The sequence below is a fragment of the Brassica rapa genome, chromosome A08 (assembly GCF_000309985.2).
Source record: "Brassica rapa cultivar Chiifu-401-42 chromosome A08, CAAS_Brap_v3.01, whole genome shotgun sequence".
NCBI lineage: Eukaryota > Viridiplantae > Streptophyta > Magnoliopsida > Brassicales > Brassicaceae > Brassica > Brassica rapa.
The window spans coordinates 14,718,125-14,729,705 of record NC_024802.2 but is presented as its reverse complement, the minus strand read 5'-3'; the positions used below and the strand labels follow the sequence as shown (position 1 = coordinate 14,729,705).

General features: G+C 32.1%; 3 protein-coding genes across 3 annotated transcripts; 2 read left to right on the top strand and 1 right to left on the bottom strand.

Annotated features, from left to right (window-relative positions):
* Positions 1–42: 42 nt before the first annotated feature.
* Positions 43–2,102, top strand: LOC103834730 (30S ribosomal protein S1). Its single transcript, XM_009110806.3, has 3 exons — positions 43–287; positions 439–1,747; positions 1,834–2,102. Exons 2-3 carry the CDS (start codon positions 442–444, stop codon positions 1,851–1,853), a joined length of 1,326 nt encoding a protein of 441 aa, XP_009109054.1. The 5' UTR covers positions 43–287; positions 439–441; the 3' UTR covers positions 1,854–2,102.
* A 120-nt stretch (positions 2,103–2,222) lies between these two features.
* Positions 2,223–3,453, top strand: LOC103834728. Its single transcript, XM_009110804.3, has 2 exons — positions 2,223–3,006; positions 3,097–3,453. The coding sequence occupies exons 1-2, from the start codon at positions 2,424–2,426 to the stop codon at positions 3,204–3,206; spliced, it is 693 nt and encodes a 230-aa protein (XP_009109052.1). The 5' UTR covers positions 2,223–2,423; the 3' UTR covers positions 3,207–3,453.
* Positions 3,454–7,424, bottom strand: LOC103834729 (auxin-responsive protein IAA27). The gene is made up of 4 exons (XM_009110805.3): positions 4,277–7,424; positions 4,059–4,200; positions 3,872–3,942; positions 3,454–3,747 (listed from the first exon to the last, which is right to left on the bottom strand). Exons 1-3 carry the CDS (start codon positions 4,458–4,460, stop codon positions 3,906–3,908), a joined length of 363 nt encoding a protein of 120 aa, XP_009109053.2. The 5' UTR covers positions 4,461–7,424; the 3' UTR covers positions 3,454–3,747; positions 3,872–3,905.
* Between the last annotated feature and the right edge of the window lie 4,157 nt (positions 7,425–11,581).

Genomic DNA, 11,581 nt, shown 5'->3' with positions numbered 1-11,581 from the left:
TATGGGCCTTAGCATCAAGCCCATAAGCCCATATTGGATATCATCGACTCAGCTGGAGTTGGTTGGAGCTGACTGATCATCCGTAATCTTTTTTTTTCTCATCTGTAATCTTTGAAGACTTCTTATCTCTTTTATCCAAAGAGCAGAGCAGAGGAGACAGACAAAATGAGATAAGGATTTTGAAGCCTCTCACTTCTTTCCTGGCTTCTCTTTAGGCTTATTTGTCAAGGAAAGTAGCGATTTTTTCTCGGTTTAGTTTCTCTTGGAGAGCAAAGACGAGCTTAAAGGTAGCTCCTTTCTTAGTTGTGCTCAAATGGGTCTCTCTCAATGTAATCTTGCAGTCATTGTACTGACTCTTTGCATGTTGTGTAATCAAAAAAGAGTGGCCTTTTTCTTCATACCAGTCTCTGTGTGTAAATGCTTTATGTGTTGTTGTAGGTGATGGCTACGGTTAGTCCTTCTTCTATCAGCAAAGCCGGCCTCATTCCCGGAGCTGCTTTTACTGTAAAGAAGAATGATTACTCCTTCAAATGTTGCTTCTGGCGTAAAGCTGGACAAAAACATTATATACCATCATCAAGTCAGACACTCGTCTTGCCTCTTTCTACTTCGCTTAAACTGTTTCCTACTCATGGAAGGCAGCTTGTGTTGAATCCTCATCGTAGTAGAGCCGCCACAGGGACTGATGTTGTGGCAACAGTAGAGGAACAAGACTCTCCTCCTCCTCCTGTTGCTAATGATGCAGCTCCTACTACAATATCTCAGTCAAGGGGAACATCAAGACCAGGAAGGAAGAGTGAGATGCCTTCAATTAAAAACGAGGAGCTTGTTGCTGGAGCTACCTTCACCGGTAAAGTAAGAGCCATCCAGCCCTTTGGTGCTTTTGTTGACTTTGGTGCCTTCACTGATGGATTAGTCCATGTCTCTCAACTGAGTGACACCTTTGTTAAAGATGTCGCGAGTGTTGTCACTATTGGGCAAGAGGTGAAAGTAAGGCTGGTGGAAGTTGACATTGAGTCCAAACGTATTTCTCTTACTATGCGTGAGAATGATGATCCTCCCAAACGCCAGCCCGGTGGTGGTGGTGGTAGTGATAGTAAGCCGAGGGGTGGTGGGAAGAGGAATGCTTCAAAGGAAGATGGGTTCAGCTCAAAGTATGTGAAAGGGCAGATGTTGGATGGGACGGTGAAGAATCTGACTAGGTCAGGAGCGTTTATAACTATAGGAGAAGGTGAAGAAGGGTTTCTACCTACGAATGAGGAAGCAGATGATGGGATTGGGAGCATGATGATGGGTGGTGGCTCTTCGTTGCAAGCTGGACAGGAGGTTAAGGTTCGTGTGTTGCGGATAGCTAGAGGACGTGTTACTTTGACTATGAAAGAGGAAGATGATGGCAAGTTTGACGAAACGCTTAGTCAAGGAGTTGTGCATACAGCAACGAATCCGTTTGTGCTTGCTTTCCGAAAGAACGAGGAGATCGCTGCGTTTCTTGACAAGAGGGAGGAAGAAGCAGAGGAGAAACCAGTAGAGCCTGTGACTGTGACTGTGAGTGAATCAGAAGAAGCTGTAGTATCTGAAGAAACAAGTGAAGAGGTTGTCTCATCAGAAACTCCCAAGATAGAAGAAGTGATAGAGACCAAAGCTCAAGATGCTTCGCAGGAGTCAACACTTGGTGCAGCAGCTGAAGTTGAAGAGGTGGAAAAGATTGAGGAAACCTCAGATGCTCCTTCAGTTCCAGAAACCAAAAGTAGGTTGAATTGATTTTACTATATTGAATCAGTTCATTGTTTTAATGTGTAATATCACTGACCCTTTTCTTCTACTGGTAACCAGATGAAGAGGAAGTTGCTTGAGGAGCCTTACACTAAAGATGGCAGTGTCTTGGTAAAGGATCTTGTGAAGTAAACTGTGGCTACTCTTGGTGAAAACATCAAAGTCAGGAGGTTTGTCAAGTTTACTCTTGGAGAAGACAACTGAGTGAGAAAAAAAATCAGTTTTCAAATCAGTTTCATTTTTTTTTTTTGTAGACAATCTTCAGTATTCACCACCTTTAATTAGAGCTGTAATTGTTTTGTTCATGAAATATAAGATTGTTCCCATAATGGGCTCAAAGCTCTCTCCATTAATATTGCCGGCCCAATAAAACCTAAGGAAAGATACAAAATGTGATGTGTGAAGGAGAATGAGCAAAACTTGTGAACTGCATACTTTCATACTTCAACATCGGCTGAGATAAGGTTTTCTGTGTGGAAGTTTCTCTTTTTATCAACACTAGAAAGGTCGGTTGCTAAGGAGTTGCAGAACAAAAGTCCTGCTATTTTTTTTAACTAGAACATGATGTTCCTAGTGATGACAGATCTTGTGGAGAGTTGATACTTGGTTGCTGAAGTCACTGTGTGCACTCTGCACTAAGCTTTTTACAGATGAAGTTTGTGTTGCCGAGTGTGTCCTGGTTTAACAGCAACAGCTCGAAGAAAGATGTAGCCATGGTAGAAACCGTGACGTCCACGGCTTCTCTAGATCAAGGGAAAGGCTTGTTTGGTATAAAGATAGGGACATGGTCCCTCGGTTCTGTTATTACATCTGGTGATCGAAAGCAGAAACCCACTACTATAAACAGAGGGTTAAAAAGACTTGCCGTGTCTCGCAAGTCCTCAAGGTTAAATAGTGTGAATACTGTTTATCGGTTTAGACCCTATGTGTCCAAGGTTCCTTGGCACACAGGACTGAGGGCGTTTCTCTCGCAGCTTTTCCCGAGGTACGGGCATTATTGTGGACCTAACTGGTCTAGTGGGAAAGATGGAGGTTCACTGGTATGGGATCAGAGGCCTATTGATTGGTTAGACCATTGCTGTTATTGCCATGATATTGGTTATGATACTCATGATCAGGCAGAGATGTTAAAAGCCGACATGGCGTTTCTTGAGTGTTTGGAATCAAACAAGCACGTTGTTACAAGGGGAGATGCGCACGTTGCTTTCTTTTACAAGACAATGTGCATAACAGGTAAAACTACATGAGTTTTGTTTACATTGGATGTAGATGCTGTTTTAATTTGTTCTTGTTGTTATGATGATATATCTTGAATGGTCTCAGGTCTCAAAAGCATACTAATACCCTACAGAACCTACCTCGTGAAGATACAATATGGGCAAAATCTACTAGATTTTGGGTGGATAATGAGCAACTTTAGCAAGAGAAGCTGAATTTTCCAGAAGACTTGAGAGGCAAGGAAGCAAATTGGAGTTGCTCTTCAATCCCTGTAAGCCTTTTCTCTGCAAAGTTTCGATTTGTACATAGAAGTTGTAAAGAGAAGGAAACTGAGGTTTATGTTTTGTACTATTAGATAAATATACATTTAACATGAAACTGTGATAACGCCTGTTAAGTGGTTTGAACTAAACATAAACTCTGTGAACTAAAAGAATCATTTCTCTAGTGAGGAGTTACTGATGATGTTGCACTGTTGTTTCATTGAGATACAATCATTTGGTTACACAATACCAACTTATTATATACATATGAGTAATGAAGTCTTTCCTTAGCAAAAACACACATGCACAAACACAAACCTATTTTGTTGAATAGAGACAGAAGAAAGAGGAAGAGGCCTTATTAGGACTTAGTAGAGGCGCTGTTTTAAGAAAAGATCAAACACACAAGAATACTTCAAAACAAAATGGCTATTACATTATATGAATAATTCTTACTAGTTCCTGCTTCTGCATTTCTCCATTACCCTCGGAGCTGCAAAGAAACAAGGTTTCTTTAAGGAACAGTTTCTTCATTTGGTGCAGTGGTGAGTTCTTAGTGTGGAACTTACTGATCTGCGTAGAACAAGGATTTAGAGAAGAATTGAAGAAAGACTAACCTAAGCCAAATGGCCTCAGAGCTCTTCATGATTCTCAACCTCTGGCAGGAACATCCGAACATATAAACATCCTGCATAGAAAAAGAGAGCAAGAGCTTCACTGATCTATGTACTTAAGACATACAATGACCAAGACTAACAATATAACACTAGATGTAAGTATATAACAATGAAGTTGTTGACTTACTCCCAAGGGACAACACCGACCAGCATCCAGTCACTGTCTTTATCTTCATAGGCAACAACATACTCAGAACCACGCAAGAGATCGGTCAAGCGACTCTCGTTTAACCCATCTCTGCCACACCCTCCATGAGACCCAAACTGACCTACAAAAATATCATAAAACAGTAACAATAACTCAGTCATATGAATTATCTCAATAAAAGAGACTAGAAACTTTACCAAGAGTGAAGCAACTGAACATCTTCTCAAGAGCAGAAGAGAGTTCAACGTAGCTCTTATAAGTCTTGAGATCGATTTTCCTCAAGTAAGGAGCACCTTCCATGCTCACCTTGACATACAAGCAAGTCTCTGGTCCAGACTTATCTTCTTCAGTCGCTGTTTTATACATATATTTGCTTTTCATATATACAAATTACATTTAAAACTTATAAACATAAAATAAAATATTAATCAACTAAAGTTGACAAAATTAACATTAATCAATTTTTATAAGTTATATATTTGTAAATATTATCTCCGTATATGAGCATGAAAATATCACCAAATACACATATATTTACACTGAATATATACTATATATATTATAAAATAATATAATTATATATAATGTATTATATGTGTATACTCTATATATACTTGAGTTACGAATATTAGGAACATGACCTATTGATATAGGTTTAGTCCAAAAAAGTAAGCCTATAATATATACTTACAAAAATAAACCATAATAACTGTATCTAAATATATATTTTGTAACCACTACTTTAATTCCTTAATAGTAGGAACCCACTAACAATAGCTAATAAGTAAAACTGTCGAGTGCCATTAGTTCCGTAACATACATTTCTTACAAGTGTACAACCCTCTATAGTATGTAATGCTATATCATTATATTATTATTATTTTCAAAAAAGCATATCTTCCTAATATTTATACAGCTAACCCCTAAATTGTTTAAACCAAATTGGGTTATGAACTTTAATATAGGCTTTGTATTTTTTATATCGTTAGGAAACATGAAAACTATGATATATCTAATAACCTTAAGAAACTGGATTACACTATTTAAATTACATATCTTCAGCAACAGAAATATTAATACTTCAAATTATAGTGGATATTCTTGGTTTTATTTTTTTGTAATATAAATTATAATACTGTTAGTGACTATAAATAAAAAATCATAAAATTCATAATATTCTAAGATATTTTATGATATTTTTATTTATAAAATTTAAATTTTAAAAATTTAAAAATATTTTTACATTTATTTATCTACAACCATCCGCACCGCATTTTAAACAATTTATAGTGTTTTATGATCATTGTAAAACGCCAACGATGAAATATTACAAATTCAATATAATTATCAAAATTTCTTACTAATAATTTTTTTTAAAAATGGTATACACATATATGATTACAAAAAACATAAAAATTAAATTTCTAAAAAAAATTAAAACAAAAAATATACCCACCCTTTCAAATGGCGGGATAGAATCTAATACAATTATAAAATAATTAATTAGATACAGTTATATAAAATAATAATAAGTAGTTCTTTAAATAAATAGAATAAATAGTTGGACTCAACTATTATCAATAGGACAAGTTCCTGTTTTAATAGTATTGATTCACACATCCGAAAACAAATTCAGGAACGACTACGACTGCTTATATTTTAATAGTGATATTTATGTTTGATAAGTCGTGTCAATAATACAGTATGTCGGCTTCATTCCTTTTTAAAATGGTTATATTTTCCTTTTCAATGTTTTTCGCTTTACAAACAATAATTGGTCCTTTAATATTATTTAAAACTAAAGTTAAAACTAAATTTTATCAAAAAATATATATATAACTTATAAACTTTTTTTTTCCATTTACTAGTTTTTATCAAAGGAACTAAGTCCAAAAGGAGAGTCCACATACATTAGCCATAAAACCTAAAATTAAAAAGGGCAAAACTAAAGAAAAACAAATGGGTTTTGAGTCCAAACCACTAAACCGAACCGTTTCACATATCGCCACGCATCCTGCAATAACGCATGGACGCCCACATGTTGAGACCTCCGCCTCACAGAGATATGTGTCACCCGGTCACTACATCATGACCCAAACACCAAGACATCACCATAGAAGACAAAACAACCATTAGTTTCACCGGAACAAACCGGAGTTTGAGACCACCTCACCCGTCTTTCTGCCTGGACTCTTTCCAAAGGAGAACGTCATCAAAACTATCCCGAGATCTCATCCAGAACTACCGGAAACACCACTGATGACTTTAAACCCATACCCAACCAATGAAACTTCAACCTAAAGCTCAACAACGAGCAGTCATACCCACCCCGATCTACGAAGTTACCATAGATTAAACGCCTACAATCAATCCTCCATCACCGACATACCAGCATGCAGCACAGATCTCAGATCGAGAAGCCAAGTAGCGGATGAAACACATATTCATAGATTGGCAAAGATCAGGATAAACCCAAAGCCAGCGATAGCGGTGCTGAAGAAGCCACCGCCTCCCGGAATCATAAGCCGGCAAAGCAGAAGCAGAAACTAAAAACCTTCTCTTCCCAGAGATAAATCGGACGATCACCACCGTAGGTTAGGTGCCTCCGAAACCGAAAAAGTCAGCATCTAGGACGCCGATCAAAGATAATCAGAACCCAAAACAAACGTATGCAAACTAGATAATAAAAAAATACAATCCAGATCGACGGTAGCTAGAGGAACCTCACCGTCGACCGGAAACACAATTTTTCTGATCGCGTTTTACTCACTATAGACAAAATGAAACCAATATTTAACTTATAAACTAAACCGTCCGTTCATGGATTATTATTTTTCAAAAAAAATTGATTATTCGTATGATTTTTTTTAAAAAATGTTTTTTTTTGGATAATTCCTCAGAAAAAGTTAACAGTCAAACGAATCAATTAGTCCAATTCAAAAATAGTAATTCACTGAAAATAACTTTTAGCGTGATTGAATACGAAACACACAAGAATTAACTGCAACTTTACAAAAATAATTAATATAACAAAACGATCATATGATGACTGAAAATAAACGTAGAGGTTCACCAAAAAGAAATATAGTTTTTTTTTTTGAGAAAGGGCTTCAAAAGGAAATATAGTTGAGGTCTATAATTAAGTAACTAGATTTTGACCCGCACGCCCGTGTGGGTATATTTTTAAAAAAAATATGATGATATTTGCTTTTTATGTCACTATTTAGGGTTGGGCAAAAAACTCGAACTCGAAGAATCGAACCGATCCCAATCCGAAAAAGTAGTACTAAATCCGAACCGAAATTGATTAAATATCTGAATTATTCAAAATTTTAGTATTTGAAGAACTGAAACCTAATCCGATCCGAACCGAAGTATTTTGGGTATCCAAAATAGATTTATACAATTATATATATTAATTATTTTTAGATTTAATATATATAAAGACATCCAGAATATATATGATACTTTTAAGTTCGCATAAATGCTGGAAAATATATACAAATAATCAAACGTAAATATCTTAAATAGTTAAAAAATACTCAAAACTCCAAAAATACGTAAACAATTATTAATTCTATATCCAAATATTTAAACCAAACCTATTTAAATTGGTTATCCAATTCCAAAGCAAATCCTCAAAGATCTGAAACACGAAATCCCAAAAAGATCCGAAAACGAACCCGAACGTCCACCCCTAATCACTATTATATATATATATATATATATATATGTGTCATCATAGTTTACAAAATATGTGTTATCATATAATTAATCGTATTTTATATGTAGCAATAAATTTTCTTATAATTAATAATATTTTATACGTACAATCATATAAATAATCACATATATTATATTTTAAAATTTAATGTCAAATATAAAAACAATAATTTAAGTTGGTGTTTGAAATTGGGCTTTGTATTGTATTTTTATTATATATATTGAAAAGATTTTTATTATAGTTATTGGAAAATATGTTAGTAAAATCAAATTTTGAATATATGTATATTTTTGAATGAAATTTTGATATAAATCAATTTTAAATTATTATTTTTATTTGAATATATATATCAAGTAACATAAACCCATTACTTTTTAATATAATATAATGGACTTTCAAATTTTTAGTAGCATAAACTCATTTTTTTTTCTTAACTTACTGCTATCCATGTTTCCAAACAATATTATTTTTTTAATTAATATCCATATTGCCAAACAATCTCAATGTGTGCTTCAACTTTAATAATATAGATATGCTTATTTCATATATTTTAAGGAGTGGTGTATGTAATCAACTTAGAATTACGTGCTGTTTACGTACATTTTGTGATATCCCTATAGATTTTATCTTCGTTTGAAAATTCTTATATATGGATTGTGATTATTCAGTTATATACATAGCCACAAAGATATGTGGATACATTTCCCACAAAACATTTCAAAAATCTCTTACGTAAGTAAATGATTTTATTCATGATATAGACTGATAGACATATATATAGTTTTGTTTGTAGTTACTTTTCAAAAATCACTTTTGTGGTAAAGAAGTACTACCCACCAATCATAGCTAAAAGCCTAAAACTGAGTCTAAGACTAATTATACTAACAATATTAATATACTTGGGTTGATACCCAATCATTCCAATTTATTTTCAATCATTCCAGGTTACTATCAAGTTTAATCGAGTTAGATTTGTTTATCTCCAATTTAGTCTTCTTACAAAATGAATAAAGGTAAATAAATAGCATGAGCTATGAAGAAGTGCTTAGATAATTTTGAAAAAAAAATGGATGATTTGAGGAAGAAAAGAAAGAGAAATTTGGTGTTTGGTGTTTGTTTGCAAGCGTTAAAGGATAAAAGAAGAATAAGTAAGAAAACATCAAAAAAAAACGAACAGAATAATTATGGGGAGAAACGACACATCCTCTCCGACAACGATTTGGAAGCGTGTTAAAAAGAAAACTCAAAACATATTGAATCGAAAAACCAATTTGACACTGGACCAAATACATTCTCTGGTTTTGATAAATTAATGTTATGAGTTCTTTCGTTAAAAAAAAAATGTTATGAGTTCTTTTAATAGGTTGATATTTCGAAATTTTGGGATGTATACAAATTTGAAAAAATCAAACTTCATTTTCATAAACAATAGTATTAATCACCATCTTTTGTGTTCTGATTAACTTTTTTCTCCTTTTCTAAATGAACAATAAACAATTAATAAAATCAAATAATTCATTTTTGGTATATGTTTTTTTTTGACAGATCATTTTTAGTATATGTAAAAGCCCAAAATTTCAATCTATTAGAAATAGAAGGAATAATATAGTTCAAATTAAATTAAACTGTATAAAACATAAATTCGTAACCCCCTATCAATCTTTTTTTTTTGTTACAAACCCTCTATTAATTTTTATAGACTAGTTTTCATCTTTAAAGAGAGTGTCGCTCAAAAAAGTTGTACAAAAAAATTGCAATGTTACGAATTACGAATACAGAGATAAATTTATTATTTCATACATTAACAAAAGTTGCATTAAATCTTACAACAATAATCATATTAGTGTCTTTCTGTTATCAAATTGTACCTCAAACCTATTAATCGTCTAACATATTAACAAAAGTATAAAGATGAATGTATTTTAGGTTTGGACGATAAATAAGTTTGAATGAAAACTGGTCTCCAAACCTAAAATAAATTTAAAGAAGAAAATAATATATATGGGTTACAAATTTATTTTAGGTTTGGAGACTAGTTTTCATCTAAATCTATTAATAGTCTAACAAAAATTTGTCCAACTTTGTAGAGATTGAAGAATTTATTTTGTATTCTCCAAAATTGAAACAAAAAAAAAGTTACGAATAAGATAAATTTGAGAAGAACTTAAATGTATAACTATAGTTTGTGTTAGGATAAATGAACTCATTACTTCTATCTGATCTCCAAGATTAAAATTAGGGCAATTCTCATAAATATATCATTTTCAAGTTCTGGTCACAAAAATAGACTAAAATGAGGAAAATGATCAAAATGTTTCATTTAATAGGTAAAATGACACTAATACACTTTATAGTTTTAGATTATATGTTTTTCAAATTCGAATTTTTTTATAAATTTTCTTTCTGAAATTTTTTTTATTTTTTTTTCAAATTTTCTTTTTGTAATTCGAAAATACTTTTTGAAACTATTTTTAAAATTTTATTTTCAAATTTTTAATATTTATTTTCTATTTTATAAAATTTTAAACCTCAAACCAAAATCTCCACTCCTTAACTCTAAACTCTAAGGTTTGAATTAGTTAATCCTAAATGTATAAATGTATATTTATTTCTTTAATAAAATATTTTGGTCATTTTAATTCTTAAAGTCTATATTTGTGATAGAAACTTTTTTAATGATATCCTAGAGTATTTTCCTTAAAATTAGCAACTTCATTCAAGTTAGATACCTATATATATATATATTATTTTTTTTGAATTAAGATATCTAGGTTAAAACCTATATTTTAATTGGACCACGTATAAGAGCCAGTAGCTAAATTCCATTTCTATAACCGATGAGCCTTTTTTTTTGTAACACTATAAGTCTATAAGTCTATAACTGATGAGACTTGAATCTAGTATTTCCACCCTTAAGACAAAAGCTTTTACTAGTAGATGTAGCAGCTCCAGTAAATACCTATATATTTCCTTCTGCTTAATCTTTAGTGTTACTGTTAAAGTCATATTGATACATTAATAAAATATATTTAATACCCGATTAGGTAAAATTGTCCTTGGCCAGGTACATGATTTGATTTTTAGTTGTGTCAAATTGGAAAGGTAGATTCTATCTGCTAAATAATTCTTGTAAATGTGCGAATAAATGAACACTAAGAGTTTTATAAGCATCAATTTTCTAGGTTTGACTACACATAGTATCAGTATAGACATATGAAATAGACTTGCGCATTAGACATATGAAATAGACTTGCGCATTTTATCAGATATCCGATCCCGATCGAAAAATCTAAACAGAAATTCGAACCAAAATAGTAAAATACTCAAACGAAATTAAGTTACGAGAGACTGGATATCTAAATTTAAACGATTAACATCCGAATCCGAATGGATATCCGAATGTAACTGAACATTTGTATATTTAACCATATATTCCTAATTTACTTTTCTCATATTTTTCAATATATTTATATACATATATATATATATGATTTACTACTTACTAAAAATATATGTCAAACTTATTATTTCATACATTAACAAAATTTGCATTGAATATCTTAAAACAACAACTATATCAGTGTCTTTTTAATTCTAAAAGTTTATTTCCAAACCTATTAATCATCCAACATACTATAAATCAGCGAAGTTAAAGGAAAATTTTAGAATACAAATACTTAAACGATAAAGAATTTGAATATCTTTTTTAAAAAATTTAAATATGTGAACTTGATCCAAAATAATTGAATTTGAACTAAAAATATAAGCAAAATACCTA

Bases quoted from the DNA above. Each gene is read 5' to 3' on its own strand.
- LOC103834728 (XM_009110804.3), top strand. From the start codon at position 2,424: ATGAAGTTTGTGTTGCCGAGTGTGTCCTGGTTTAACAGCAACAGCTCG. The intron at 3,007-3,096 runs GTAAAACTACAT...GAATGGTCTCAG, and splicing joins CAAGACAATGTGCATAACAG to GTCTCAAAAGCATACTAATA.
- LOC103834729 (XM_009110805.3), bottom strand. From the start codon at position 4,460: ATGAAAAGCAAATATATGTATAAAACAGCGACTGAAGAAGATAAGTCT. The intron at 4,201-4,276 runs GTAAAGTTTCTA...ATATTTTTGTAG, and splicing joins GTTCAGTTGCTTCACTCTTG to GTCAGTTTGGGTCTCATGGA. The intron at 3,943-4,058 runs GTAAGTCAACAA...TTTTCTATGCAG, and splicing joins GTCGGTGTTGTCCCTTGGGA to GATGTTTATATGTTCGGATG.
- LOC103834730 (XM_009110806.3), top strand. From the start codon at position 442: ATGGCTACGGTTAGTCCTTCTTCTATCAGCAAAGCCGGCCTCATTCCC. The intron at 1,748-1,833 runs GTAGGTTGAATT...ACTGGTAACCAG, and splicing joins TTCAGTTCCAGAAACCAAAA to ATGAAGAGGAAGTTGCTTGA.